This window comes from Dicentrarchus labrax, unplaced genomic scaffold (genome assembly GCF_905237075.1).
Source record: "Dicentrarchus labrax unplaced genomic scaffold, dlabrax2021, whole genome shotgun sequence".
Classification (NCBI taxonomy): domain Eukaryota; kingdom Metazoa; phylum Chordata; class Actinopteri; family Moronidae; genus Dicentrarchus; species Dicentrarchus labrax.
In genome coordinates, this window is record NW_026136705.1 from 1,421,859 (window position 1) to 1,436,539 (window position 14,681).

Genomic DNA, 14,681 nt, shown 5'->3' on the forward strand with positions numbered 1-14,681 from the left:
GTTGAATTCGCTTCGGGAACGCCGCAGTGGGACGGATTCAGAGACAAGGCTCGCAGTCCGACGTTGGCGAGTCCCAAAACGAGGGATCACGTCAGCCACCATTAACGTCGGTCTTTAGTCTCGTACTTTCAGGGCCGGCCACGGTTCACCCGTCATCCCAGGAGCCCCTTCGCCATCGCCCACGCTCTGCTCAACCCTTATCCCGATTCTCCCGGCCCAAACGTCGACCTTTTCTTCCACCGGGACTCAAAGCACACGTCACTCTTCTTGTCTGATGCCCAAACAAATGACTAATCATGTCAGAATTTGGTCCTTTTTTTTTATTACTCTCAAATTAGACCTCTAACCTCTCCCTTGAAAGCCATTTCACATCAGTGCAGCAGCTTTAACTCTGTCCTTTCTATTTCATTTATGTCCTTTCTCTTCCTTCATAGAGCTTTTGCTTCTTTTTGCCGCTGTAAAACTTACCTTTACGCAATACAAAAGGCTGTGCAAGAGCTTAAAAGTAATATTTTGATGGTTTAACTGGTGTGAAAAAGCTTTTAAATAAGGGTTTGTGAAAAATCTGATCAATTTTAACCATCATACAGATCAGTCTCATGCAAACGTGTTTTAAAATTACCTTCTAACTACCAGAAATGTTCCAGAAAAGGCCATGGCATACACGCTCTGGTGTAAAAGTACATTTCTTTTGTCTTTTTCTTCAGACGAAAACATTAATATATGGCTAAAACTAAATGGCACAATGGAGAACAATAACAGCTTGCCCAATAGTCTTTGACCCTCTAAGGGCTCTTTCCATTTAGCCATCTAGTGGGTGTATTTCTTTCTTTCAGGAAGCCTATTAAATGGTTTCACCCCTGCCGATGGAAACACATCTAAGTCGCCTTTGAGTTTTTGCGACATTTCAAAACTTTGCTCAAAATTCACTTGACAGTTGGATGGAAACTAGTGAAATGACCAATGTGCCTTAGTTTCAAACCTTCTCCTTGCCTCCTCCCCTCCACCTACTCCGTGCCAGCACCTCCTTTTTATTTATTCCCTCCCTCCTCTTCTCTCCTCGACTCTCCTGTTCCTTTCTTTCCTTCCACAGCCCCTTCAGTCAGATCTGCTACTGTCACAGGGATATGAGCCACTGTTTCCAACCTTTCCAACCTCCTTTACCTTCCTCTCACCTCATACTGCCACCTACTTTCTCTTCGCCCTCCTACCTCCTCTTGCCCCCGCTGCCCTTGGACAGTCTTTGTGTTGCTACTGTCAGCCTTGACACAGTTTCCAACCTTGCTCTGACCCCAAGTAAATTACCCTCTCTTAATATCCTCACCTTTCCTCTCAACCTCGACTTTGCTGACGCCTCCTTTTCTGTCACCTTTCTGTTTCTGTTTCCATCCCCTCCTGCTGCTGCAGAAGGTTTGTAGTTGCAACAGCAGTTTTGCATGGCGCCATCATGGAGGTCCACCAGAAAATGAGCAGTGGAAATGGCTAAAGACAACACAACTAGTTATGGAAAGATACTCTTTTAAGAGTAGCTTGATCCAATTAATCAACTTTTTGAGCAAATAACCTCATTATATTATCAATTCTGGTCAAAGTAAATAGTGTAGAAAGTAAGTCATTTTTCCTCTGGACAAAAGGTAAAAACAGAAATCAGCTCTTGATAGTTTATGTCTGTAGGTGTGCCAAATTAACGTTAAGCAATTCCTGTTTGCAACGCATCAGAGGATGTACAGACAACTATCAGCGGATTACTCTGATGCTGAAGGAAACTTAAAAACATGATGATTGTACGTTCTGGAGTTGTAAGGAACTTCTAGGTGGATTTATTGTCATGTTTATTTTTGATGGACACACATAATATCCTCTTGTGTGTAGGTGACATTGAATCTAAAAATATCCATATCATGTCAGTGTGTTCAGATTTGACTAAGAAAACAGTAGGGTAAGGGTAGGGTCTTCCACTTTAAATAACCTTTTGGTTGCAAATACGTTGTGGTACTGTCATTGTCATTGCTTTTGTATTATTATGAAGTATTAGACATTGTTGCAAGTAGTAGTCATCATATCTTAAGGTGTATTTGTTCTGTCAAATGGACAACTGATAAATGCTAACTAAATAATAATACTCAGTTATTTTATCTACAGAATAAATTTGCCCCTATAGATTGAGATTTGCCTAATGTTGGTGGCTAGGTACTGCAGTGAATCTAGCTGGTTAAAACTTTCCAAAATTATCTAAAAATGAAATTGATTTGATGTATGTTAATTTAATTAGATAAAACCAGAAATCTGCTGTACTGATCTGAGTTACACTTTCATCATTCACGAAGAAGAGTTGTTGACCTTAAAAATGGCTGCCAGAAATTACATGACCTGAAAACCCCAGTTTTCTTTTCTCTTTCCTGTTTTCTTGCCTCAACCTGCTCAATTTCACCTCATTCATCCTTTCCTCCTCTTCACCTTCTTTGCACTGTCCTCTTCAATATCCTGTCTCCACCATCAGTGCAGTCAGAAGCTCCCTCTGTCCTTGGCTCACCCCTCTCCTTCCACACGCTCACCCCCTTTTCACCTCTCTTCTTCTTTCCTGCCTTCAGTCACCTTCCTCTCAATGCTCTCTTGGTAGGATTGGTTGGTTTTGCTTCTGTCACAAAGACACCGCTGTTTCTATCCTTGTTATGACTCGGTTCACCTTTCTCCTTCCCATTTCACCTCCTCCCTCCTTTGACTTTCTCCCCAGCTTTGTACCCGGGTACTGGTTTGGTGCGGGCGTTTTGGGACTTGTTGTGTTCCAGTGAGCCACTGTTTCCAGACTTGTCCTTAATTTGCATCCTGCCTGCTTTCTAAAAGGCTTTCACACCTCTCACCACCTCACCCTCAGCCTCAGCTTCAGCTTTACACAAGTAGTATTTTAAAAAGTAATCATTTCTTTTGTTTTCTATTATACGTCACTATTTCCATTTAGATAAATGCAGCTGTAAGCTTTTTTCTAGGATTAAATGTCTTGAATCTTGAAGGGAAAGAACTGAGGAGTGCAGAGAAGGTACAAGAGCTGATCAAAAACCTTTAGTTTGGACAGTTATGGTTCCATTATTAAATTATTTTGTGATCCTTCCTTACCTCCAACATCGTAAAGATAGCCAAAGTATGCGTATCAACTTACAGATCATTTTGAAAATCTCTTTCCCTCTACAAAATCCCTTCAGGATTGGTAAAACTATCTCTATCTGATCAAAACAGCCACACTTCTATGTAAGCCTGCAAACCAGCAGGATCTTGATCTTCATTGCAGGTTGACTGATCAGGATCAGGAACTGTTCGGTTTCCTCGAGTGAAAGCAGCTCACCAGAAAAGCCGCAAGAATTTGCTATCTTGGGACATCCCAGCTTCATCCGAACTACTTTTTCTACCCGTTCAATACATTCATTGTCTGCTACAGGGTCAAACGATCATGCATCAAATGATGAAACCCTTCTTGAAAAAGTCTTGAATAACAGGCAGGATAACATTACCTGCACGTTTTACCATCGGCATCCAGATTTTACAGTTTCTTACTTTAAGCCAGAGTTATACTTGGGTCAGCTAGGGTCCTTGTGATGTAAATTTCAGAGGTTGTAGAGGCTCTGTGCAGACATCCACGTACCGGCAATTTACTCTACAGGAGCAACCTCTGTGGCTATAAAACGAAGTCAACACGAAAGTGCAGAAATATCAGTTTCTTGAGCGGCCAATTGAGGCTGGCTACAAAAATTATGCATAATTAAAGGCCGTGGCAGCTTTGAGTGACAGGTAGGTGCCGTCACCAGCGGCTCTTTTCAGTAACCAGGCTTCATTCAGCCCGCCTCAGCTCCACCTACGCTCCACGTATTTGCCCATTTTGGGAATTTTGGTGGAGTCAGGACTGCCAAGATGATGACAGCCAAAGCCGACCACACTGAGATTCAAAACTGCTCTTCAGAAACCTGTAGTACTTCACAGAGACTATGTTTTTTATTTATACAGTCTATGGTAGACACGGACCTACTGTGCATGTGCAGAACACACCCTCCAAGCGGATTCCTGAAATAGTTATGGTGTGTCCGTTTGGGAGTATTCAGCCCTTTAGGAAGAGAGTATTATTATATTATATGGATTGTGGGCATCTGTCGCTAAGTGTAAGGTTAACTTTAGGAGTCGGAAGACACATCGAAACTGAGACAAGATATAACCCCCTGCAAAGACAGCAAATTGCAGTTTTCACAATTGAGTATCCTTATGGATTCAATAAACGAGACAAAAAAAGAAGCTTTTTTCAACTCTTGGAAAGTTTTACAAATATAAAATGTTCATGGATTCAAAATTCATAATACAAAAAGTGATAGCTGACCTTGGACTATGACCGGTTTTATTATATTAGTAGCCTATGGGGAAAGTGCCTTTTAGGTGTGTGACTTAGCAAGAAAGCTATAGATTAATGTATTTCTACTTCAAGAAAGAGGTTTTCATGCATATGTCATATATCAACCCTACAACCCCTCTCCTTTCGTCTCCCTCTCCCTCGGCGCTGGGTTTGGTGTTCGAGCAGTGAAATGAACCTCTGTTTCCAGACCTCTCATTTACATCATCCCCCCTCATCACTCTCTCTTTGTCCTGATCCCCATCCTGCTTTCCCAACTCTTTCACCCCTTCTCCACCCAAATCTTAGACCCATATAACCTTCGTTCCTCTCATCTCCCTCCTCCCTCTTGTGCTCCTCATCTCCCCCCACATCGCTCTTTCCTAACTCATTGTTCCCTGTGTTTAATTAAAAGAAGTTAGCCAGTATCCCAGTTTATTACGTACATTACTTACAGAAACCACAAATTGTACATCATATAAGTAATGACAGCTCTATACAGCAAAATTATGTGCCGTCAAATAATGAGATTGCGGCTCCACGTATTGGCTAATTATTTGGGGTGAATGCTCATTTTCCCTCCTCCCCTGCTACTTTCTGTTTTGTTAGACTGATGCTGAAGTGAACCACTGTTTCCAGCTCGCTCTCTCGCTGCAGAGCTGTCATTAGTCCATGATAGGAAAAGAATGAGGGAATGTGTGTGACTGATGTAAACAAACATGGCTAATGAAAACGAATGAATCTTTTTGTGCTTTTGACACATAGACGTCCCTGCCCAGATACAGCACGTACACATTCACACGTACACCCATGCACACACACACACACACACACACACACACACACACACACACACACACACACTCATCTCGTGCCAGCGCCCCTGCAGTGTGAGTGTAATATAGTGTTGAGTTGCTTTTGGCTGAAGTTTAAATCCAATACCAGTGGAATTACGCTGGCCAATAATCAGCTATGATGCCATACAGACCTCCACCAGGGTCCTCTCTCCGCCTCCCTCTCCTGCTGTTCTGATTCACTGCCGGCAGGTACCGCTGGAAGAGCACGTTCTTCCCTCGTTCCTGTCTTATTTTATCATCTTGTCTACAGTCTTTCAACCCACCTCTCATCCCTCTCCCCATCTTTTACATTTTATCTGAGCGTTGCATGAACAATGCTGTCAAAACACAATGGAATAGGGTGTAATAAACTCCTCCTCTTCCTCAGGTGTATGACCGGGAGCTAGAGAAGGTCGAGGGTTACGAAGGTGTCTCAGATTTCTGCAAGACTTTCAAGCTGTACAGAGGAAAAACTCAGGATGAAGGAGAAGATCCTTCAGTTGTGGGAGAGTTCAAGGTAAAAAAAAAAAAGTGCTTTTCTTCTTATGTTATATCCTCTCCAGTTCCGATATAACTGATACTTCTACACTACCTAGCGCCCACCCCTGTAATGTATCTTTTTAATTAACTAATTATAGTCGATTAATTGATTCGTTGTCAACCTGTTAAATTCATTTCCAGCTATTTTGATAATTGATTAATCTGTTTGAGTCATTCTCTGATTTTAGCTTCTCAAACGTGAATATTTTCTGGTTTCTGGTAGTCCTGTTTCCTTTCTTTATTTTGACTCGTGACTTGTAACAGTGAACTTAATATCATCGGGATGTGGACAAAATTAGACATTTGATCAACGTTTTTTGTCATTTCCTGACAATTTCTGGACCAAACAACTAATTGATTAATCCAGAAAATGATTGACAGATTAATCGATAATGAAAATAATCATTTGTTGTAGATCTACTTGAACTGTGTCTATTTTGACCCCACAAACCCCTTCACCTTATACCCTTCTACCCTCAATTCTTATGTTACATACTCTGATGGAACACATACGTGTAGGTACACTATGTAGCACCCACCCCTGTAACTTTTTAATTTCAGCTGAATTTATTTCAACCCCTCTTTAACTAAGAGTTGCAACAATCAGTTGATGAATTGATTTGTTGTCAAATATTAAATTAATCTCCAGCTATTTTGATAATGAATTAATTGGTTTGAGTCATTTTTTAAGAAAAAATATAGGTTTCTTCAGTCCTCTTTGACAATAAACTGAATTTGATCAACATTTTTTACCATTTTCTTGACCAAACAACTAATCGATTAATCAAGAAAATGATCTACAGATTTATTTATTGATAATAAAAGTAATCATCGGTTTAGCCATATTTTAACTGCATCTTGTCTACTTTGACCCCACAAACCCCCTCACCCCCGTTAATCAGGGTATGTTTAAGATCTACCCGCTGCCGGACGACCCTTCCACTCCCACTCCCCCCAGACAGTTCAGAAAGCTTCCTCCCAACGGCATCGAGGACTGTTTGGTCCGAATCTACATCATCCAGGCTCACAGTCTGCAGCCCAAAGACGCCAACGGGAAGGTAGGAAGGAAGGAGGAGACACTTTCATGATAAAATTAAATAGACTACAATTCTGAGGATGCTAAAACGATAAGACAGATGAATTAATGGATATTATACACTTAATTTGTATCAACTTTTTGAGGTAATGGTCAGGAAAGAAAAAAATAATTGAACAATTAAATTAAATAAAAACCAAGATAAACTAAATAAAACTTTGTGTTTTCAGTGTGACCCCTACGTGAAGATCACTTTGGGGAAAAAGACCATAAATGACCATGAAAACTACATCCCCTGCACTCTGGACCCTGTCTTCGGAAAGTACGTAACCTTCACCCTTTGAGCTCTCTGTCTGACTGTCGCTGAAACCAAATGTTCGGACTTCGCTGAACTTGTAGACTCTACAAGCATGTTCCCGAGAGATTCCAGTCCATCTCACATCGCATTTTATCCCCAGCGCCCTCGCAGACGTGATATGAACACGTCATGTAACATATAAACAAAGTCCACAAGGGATTAGTCTGCATTTTCAGATGGTGGATGTTTGGATTTAGCCTGTTTTCTTGTTTTCTTTTGTAAAATGATGACTCACGGTGTCGTCTTTTGCTCTTGTACATGTTGTGTTTCTCTAAAGCTGATTTCCTCTGACTGAAATCTGTATCTTCTATCAAACCGTGAAGTGGTTTAAGCCTCCAGTTTGTCAAAATAACTTCACAGAACAAAACTGAAACACTCCATTTGGTAACATTCGGGGGAATTAACTCATAGCTATGGCTGGATGAACCTACAGAAATTATTTTATTATTATTTTTGGGCCTTGGGTTTGGCTGGTTTTGTGCGGAGGTCATGTTTAAGCTACAACCAGGTGTTTTAGTGGTGCGTATCTCCGTTCCCTCCAGCCCCTGAAAGTCTGGGGCCCCAAGGAAAACCACCTGTTACCTTGCAGGTTTTTGGCTTTGCGCTCCTCTGAGGTCTTACTTTAAGTTTAACCCTGTCACATATAATTGTGGGTTTTAGTTGGAGAAAATGGGGCTGCCACACTGCAGAAAACTCTCATCCTCATTTAACATGTTAAATGATGGGTGGATTTTCTATTTCCAGCCTAAACACATTACTCAGGTTGAAACTAAGGCAATCTTTTCCATGAAGACGTCACATAATGTACAGTGAAACCAAGAGCATGATTGACTGCACGCTGGAATTCGACAAGCTGACAGGTTTAACTCGCGCTCTTTAATATCTTAGTTGCAATGTGATCACTTTTCTTTCTCATTCTCTTCATTGTTTCTTTCTGTCTTTCTCTCCCTCTGAGTTTTTTTTCGTTTCTCACACCAGTAGGGGTCGCTACACTCACACCAATCACAGCATCAGGACAGAGTGAGGCACGTCAGAGGTCAGACTAAACTGCTCTCAGTGACTGGCAGAACGAGCAGTCCTACAGAAAACTCCCGACATTACCTTTTTTTATATTCTTGAGTTTAAATCTTCAGAGGTCAAATTCACCTGAACATAGACCATCTCTTGTTTTCATTATACAGTCCATTACAATATCGCTATAAAGAGGAATGGAAGAGATTTCTTCGTATTCTCTTTTCTTTTGGAATTTTTATCTCACATTACAAAACAGCATCTCTATTAAAATGTGATTATGCTTCAAGTTAAGGAACTAATATGAGTCAAATGGGACGGATTGTTGTCAGAATATACAGTCTTCTAATCAGAAAGAGCTAGAACTTTCAATATGACTACCCAAAGGAGTTCAGGAGGCCTTGTCGCATCACATCACTAAATTTTACATCAAAATGTTTTAGAACCCTGTCACATTGCAGCCTTTAACGTCACAAAATGTACTGTTATTTCCCAAACTGTTACATCACACCATGTCACAAACACCACACACTTATCACATCACAAGTCTCGTCACATCACGCCACAAAATGGCCCGTCAAGTGACGTCAGATAGTTATGTATACACACTTTGTCAAATAATGTCACGTCACTTCTCGTCATGTCTTGTCAAGTGAAAGGCATAATGATATTTTTCTGTCATTATTTACATAAAGTGAGATGTCAGATGTTGGCACTGGAAGGACGTGATCAGAGATCTGACTGTTTTCATTCTGTTGTCTCCTTTTTCTTTCAGGATGTTCGAGCTCACCTGTTCTCTCCCTCTAGAGAAGGACCTTCGGGTGATGCTGTACGACCACGACATGCTGACCAGAGACGAGAAGATCGGAGAGACAGTGATCGACCTGGAGAATCGCTTCCTGTCCAAGTATGGGGCCATGTGTGGCCTGCCGCAGTCCTACTGCGTGTGAGTAGACACCACCGCCTGAGCTAACTAACTCACATCTTCATTTATTCCTAAAATCCAACGAGTTAGAAGAATATTGTCTATTTTTTTATATTATTTTAAATATCTTATTTATTTTTTACTTTTTCTAAAGAATGGCATTTAAATTGCAATATTTCTCTAGTTTTTAGGATCAACCAGGACAGTAGTTTCTTCCTCTGCCCCCCTCTCTTTTTCACACAGTCTCTGTGTCTGTCTCTCGCCCATTAGATCGGGGGTAAACCAGTGGCGAGACCAGCTGACACCCAGGCAGCTGCTGTACAGAGTGTGTGAGCGACGAAACCTCCCAAAGCCAATCTACCAAGAAGACGTGGTCCACTTCAGAGGAAACCAGTACTCCACTGTGGACCTTGGTGAGCGACAAATACTCAGAAATCATCAAAAATAAATCCTAAATATGTGTTGTCATAAATCCAAATTAATGTCACAATACCTCCCAGTGTGCTCCGCTGGCTTTTGTTCAGAGGTCTTGAGAGTGAGGGAGCTAGCAGGATGAAAGTGTGTAGTTACACTACACAAGTAGCTTTAATTTCTGAGGACAAACACTTCAAATGAACGCGGGATAATCTCAGATATTGACTTTTGTAGATTGAATCATTTTAATGTTTGTCCTCTCTCACTTGTTTTGTCTTTTGAAAATATAAACTACAGACAAAAACAATGAAACAACAAAACAAAAATGAATAAAAAAGAAATAATACGTGTGGTGTGTTGTACCTTTAAAGCCACTGTAAATCGAAAACAACACTAGCGAGAGAGTGAGAGGCTGGAAAGTGCAGGGTAGTTCGATTAAAGCATCACTGGCGCCACTGAACACGCACGCCCTTCATTGCTGATTGACTCAGACTCCATCAGACCTTCCACCATTAAAAAAGAGTCACTTTAATGAAAATACAAACTGCACAGACTTATATCATCCACATATCCGTGTGTGTGTGTGTGTGTTTGTGTGTTTAAGTGTGTGCTTAGTTGTTGCACGTTCAGTAAATTCACAGCATATAAATCACTCTGCACTGTACTCCCACTCCACCCATATCTCCCTCTCTCTTCTCTTTTGCTTTTTATTTTCCAGTTTTAAACCGTTTTCTGTTTCATTTTCTCTTTCTTCCACTCCTCCATCGCACTTTTTCCTCCTCTTTCTCCTCCTAATCCCCCCTTCACTTCCCTTATCCCACTCTACACACACACCTCCTTTTTCTCTCAACGTTTTACCCACGCTGCTCCTTTCTTTCCCCCTCTGTCTTCCATCTTTCTCCTTTGATTTTATTATTATTAGACGATTTGATCTTGTTTATGGTATTTACGTGATCCTTTTTTGTATGTCTAGAGTAGATTTACGATTAATCACACGAGTTTCGACCCAGGTTACATAAGGGGAAACTGGGCAGCTGTTGTTCTTTAAGTTGGCGCCTTGTGATTAGGAAATAATGCTGGTGTCACCTTCGGGCCCCATGATTTCAGTTCCCAAAATGCTTTAGTGGTGTAGACTGTCTTAACGAACATATTTACATTCAATTAAATCAGCACAAACTAATTTCCACATGGTGAAGTGGGTTGGCGCACCAGCTTTGCTTTTAGTCTTTAATCCCTGAGGTGGAGGAGTTGGCGTGTCTTGATGAAAAGTTTAATAAGATTCAGCGAATAAATCATAACGTACATGAAGCATGAGGCTTAAACGTCCGCTGATGGGATGAAAACAGCAGATCTGTGTGGAGCGATGAGGAGGCTGAAACCTTCCTCACATTAATATATGAAACAAACTAAAATTTCCATCTCATTTCCTACAGTTGTTTCCACTATTTGAGGTTTGACTGACGCTCTTCGAACTATCACGTTGCGCTCTCTTCTTTTATAATAGTTTAACAGAACCCGACTGGAGAAATGGCGCCACCTAGTGCCTATCTCAATAAACCAACTTTTGATATTCACATAACTGTTGTTGAAGAAAAGAAAAATTAGTATTTTCTTTGTGCAGATTTTCTCAAAATTCTCTAAAAATTTCGATGTAAACCTGGTTTACCCTGAAATTAAACTAGACACGGCTCAATTCGTGCATCTTCAAATATAACTGAGAGCGTTTCAGAAGCAGAGCATCCTCAGAGCAGGTTGCCTGCCAGACGTTGCTTACTGGTGTATTTTGTCCTTAAAGAGGAAACAAAACTTTTCTCTGCTTCAGATCTACTCTAACCTGCCTCTGACTTCCTGTCTGGTGCCCCAATGTTGATCTCACGTGAAATTCGAATCTGCACACTGCATTTTATTTTGAAAATTGACCAGATTCTCTATGCAGTTTCTTTGTCTGACTTCCTGCCAGTGGCGATCTGTTCTGTGCTTCTTGGCGCAAGTGGGTCGCCCCTTCATCATTTCTCCTATCACCAGTCTCTCGTTCTTGCTCTTTACTCTCTTTCTTCCCTCTTCTTTCTCTTACCCCTACAAGGCTAAATAGTTAGAACTGCCTACTTGCCTGGAGCGAGTCAAATGCCCTGTTTTGGGCCTGTAAATCACTTGCCCAATCGGTGAAGTGGCAGAAAAGAATTCTCTTTCTGGAGCTGATGATGGAAGTGAGCCATCTCGCTTCCTTTCCTCCTCTGTTGAGAGTGCAGTGCAGATCGGGCACTCATGAGAAATTGCATGGCAGCTAAGAGGGTCTTGTTATTTGATAGCTGCTCATAGATTTAACCAGGGGCAAGTAAAAATCGACTTCAGACAGGTAGATTTCTGACCTACCCCCTTTGCTCCTCCTGCCCCCTTCCACACTTTCCCCTTTCCCCTCTTCTTCTTGACTTCTCTCCATGTCTTTATCTTCCTCCTCTGCTACTAAAACTGTATAAGCTGCGAGGGGGAGGAAAGGAGGACAAGGAGGATGGAGGTGGGAGGAGGAAAGGGGGGCGGGGGGGGGAGTTAAACCACAGGACCACCTGAAAAGCGGAGCGAGGAGATAAATATTCAAGATTCATTTTCACCCCGACATACACACACGCTGAACCCACACATATGTTCCATGGCTGGTGCGATGCAAGGTCATGGTTGTCGTTTTGGTGATTTATGGTACAACTGTGTGTGTGTGTGTGTGCGTGTGTGTGTGTGCGTACGAGCCAATGTCAACATCGTGGTCTCTCGGTTAGCGAGGAGCCGCCGCCGCCGTTCTCTTTCCACAGTTGCCGCGGTTACCGTGCGTCAGCCTGCTGTCCGTCAAAAGTGGTCGCTAATTGGCCGAGAGGCCACGCTCCTCTTCCTCTCCCACCTCGGATTTTTTTGTTTTGTACCTTCTCTCCGTCTTTTTTTCTCTCCCTTCTTTCTGTGTTTGTTTCAGTCTTCTGGTTTCTTTACTTTTCATTCATCTTTCTCTCCCGTTTCCACCATCTTCTGTTCTCTTTCTCTGTTCCCTTCTTCTCCTCTCTCATCTTCTCTTCTCTCTATTCTTCCCTCAACCTCTTTTCATTCACCTTTTCCCCTGCTTATCACTCTTCTCTCCTTTCCTTGTCTCTTCCCTATTATCTCTCCATCACTTCTTTTTGTTTTTGTCTCAATCTACTTTGCTCCAAGTTTCTCCTGGTTTGTTTCTCCTCTTTTCTCTCCTCTTCCTCTCTACTTTCTTTTCTACACTTTACTTTCTACTCTCCACATATCCTTCTTTAATCTTTTCTTTCCCCCCTTTTCTCAGACCTTTCTCTCCTTTTCTTTAATTCTTTTCTTCCACCTTTTTCTTCATCTTCCTCTTTGTCGGTCTTTCTTCAACTTTCCATACCTCTGTTTCTCCTTATCTTTCCTTGTTTTGTTTCCTTCTCTCCTCCTCTCTTATCATCCTTCTCTTCTTTTGTTTCTTCTCCTATTATCTCTCTTTTCTTTTATTTCATTTCAGTCATTCTTTCATTCACTTTAGCTTTAATTTGTCTCCTCTCATCCTTTGTCTCCTCTCCTCAGTCTTTCCCTCCTCTCCTCTCACAGTCGAGGTGACTCTAAGTTTACAGTCATAAACTTTTGACGTTAGTTTGATAGTTTAGTTGTGCTTGGAAGCAGCACTGATTTTCCTCATTCAGTTGTGATGCAGAAACCAATGAAGAGCTAAGAGTGTGTGTGTGTGTGTGTGTGTGTGTGAATAATGAATAATTCCTATGTGAACCACTCTCCTCCCAGTCCACCCAGTATTCTGTGTTTCCATTCTCCACTCTGAGAGCTTTAACAGTCACATAAAGAGTGCTATGACCTTCACATAAACCTAGACTTGCTGTTTCACATGCCCATGTGTGTGTGTGTGTGTGTGTGTTTTCAGAGGACAAAAATGTGTCCAAACGTCACCTCGGCCCAATTAAGGAGCGACTGTCCCTCCACATCTTGAGGAAACTGGGACTTGTACCCGAACACGTGGAGACCAGACCTCTATACAGCCCGCTGCAACCTGACATAGAGCAGGTAACACACACTCAGTTCTCAGTCAGATCAAATCTGTGTCCCGTTTGTTTCCTCGACTGTCTGTTCGCAGCTTTTTGTTGAGTTTTGTCCGTGTCCATTTCTGTCTTGTGATTGGTTGTTGGTGCTGTCCGTCAGGGTCGTCTGATGATGTGGGTGGACCTGTTCCCCAAGTCCCTGGGACCACCCGGACCCCCGTTCAACGTCACGCCTCGCAAGGCTAAGAAGTAGGAACACACACACATCGAGTGTACTGTAGTTGTTATGAGATCTTTTTCTGTGGGTCACACGCTCCAATCAATCAGTCGATCAATTAATTAGTTGGTCCATCAGTCGGAATGTCAGTAAGTCAGTCAGTCAATCAATGGGAACACATTTGAATATTAGTTAGTCAATTAGTTATTCAATTTGTGAGTCAGTTAGTGGATCAGTATGTCAATCAGTCAGTCCATTGATCAATCAGTGTGTTAATGACTGGGTTAGTCGTTTCAAGATGTCAATCAATCAGTCAGTAATTTAGTCAGTAAATCAATAAGTGTATCAATCAATCATTTAGTGAATCAGATGGTCCATCAACTATTGTGTTGGTTCAGTTCTCAATCAGTCAGTCAAGTAATCAATGAATCAGTCAGTATGTCAAGCAATCAATCAGTGTGCAAACTACTTGGGAAGATATTTAATTAGTTGGTCAAGATGTTAACCAATCCATCAATATGTTAGTGAATCGATCAGTATATCAATCAATCATTTAGTGAGTCATTCACCAATATGTCGGTTCAGTTGGATATTATTCAGTCAATCAATCAACTAATCATTCAATCAGAATGTTAGTCAATTAATTAAGCAGTTGGTAAGTTAGTTTTACAATCTCAATCCATCGATCAATTGATCAGCCAGTCCTTCGATATTGTATCTGTCACATAATAATGGAGTAATGACTATAACTGTAATCAATACACCAGTATATACATCAGTAATTGATTCTTGTTCAGGTTCTTCCTGCGTTGTATCATCTGGAACACCAGCGACGTCCTCCTGGATGACGTCAGCATCAGTGGGGAGAAAATGAGCGACATCTACATCAAAGGGTAAGAGGAGGCAGTTGATCAATACCGTTACTTTAAGAAGAAATATCA

General features: G+C 41.5%; 1 protein-coding gene across 12 annotated transcripts in view; it reads left to right on the forward strand.

The window, feature by feature from the left end:
* The window catches only part of dysf (dysferlin, limb girdle muscular dystrophy 2B (autosomal recessive)), a 94,346-nt gene that overhangs the window by 66,277 nt on the left and 13,388 nt on the right, over positions 1 to 14,681 (forward strand). For all 12 annotated transcript variants that reach the window (XM_051400032.1, XM_051400038.1, XM_051400037.1 and 9 more), the window contains 8 exons: positions 5,594 to 5,722; positions 6,648 to 6,803; positions 7,012 to 7,103; positions 8,926 to 9,096; positions 9,346 to 9,488; positions 13,409 to 13,548; positions 13,684 to 13,772; positions 14,538 to 14,633. In XM_051400032.1, coding sequence (XP_051255992.1) covers positions 5,594 to 5,722; positions 6,648 to 6,803; positions 7,012 to 7,103; positions 8,926 to 9,096; positions 9,346 to 9,488; positions 13,409 to 13,548; positions 13,684 to 13,772; positions 14,538 to 14,633 — 1,016 coding nt within the window. The remainder of the gene's footprint in view (positions 1 to 5,593; positions 5,723 to 6,647; positions 6,804 to 7,011; positions 7,104 to 8,925; positions 9,097 to 9,345; positions 9,489 to 13,408; positions 13,549 to 13,683; positions 13,773 to 14,537; positions 14,634 to 14,681) is intronic.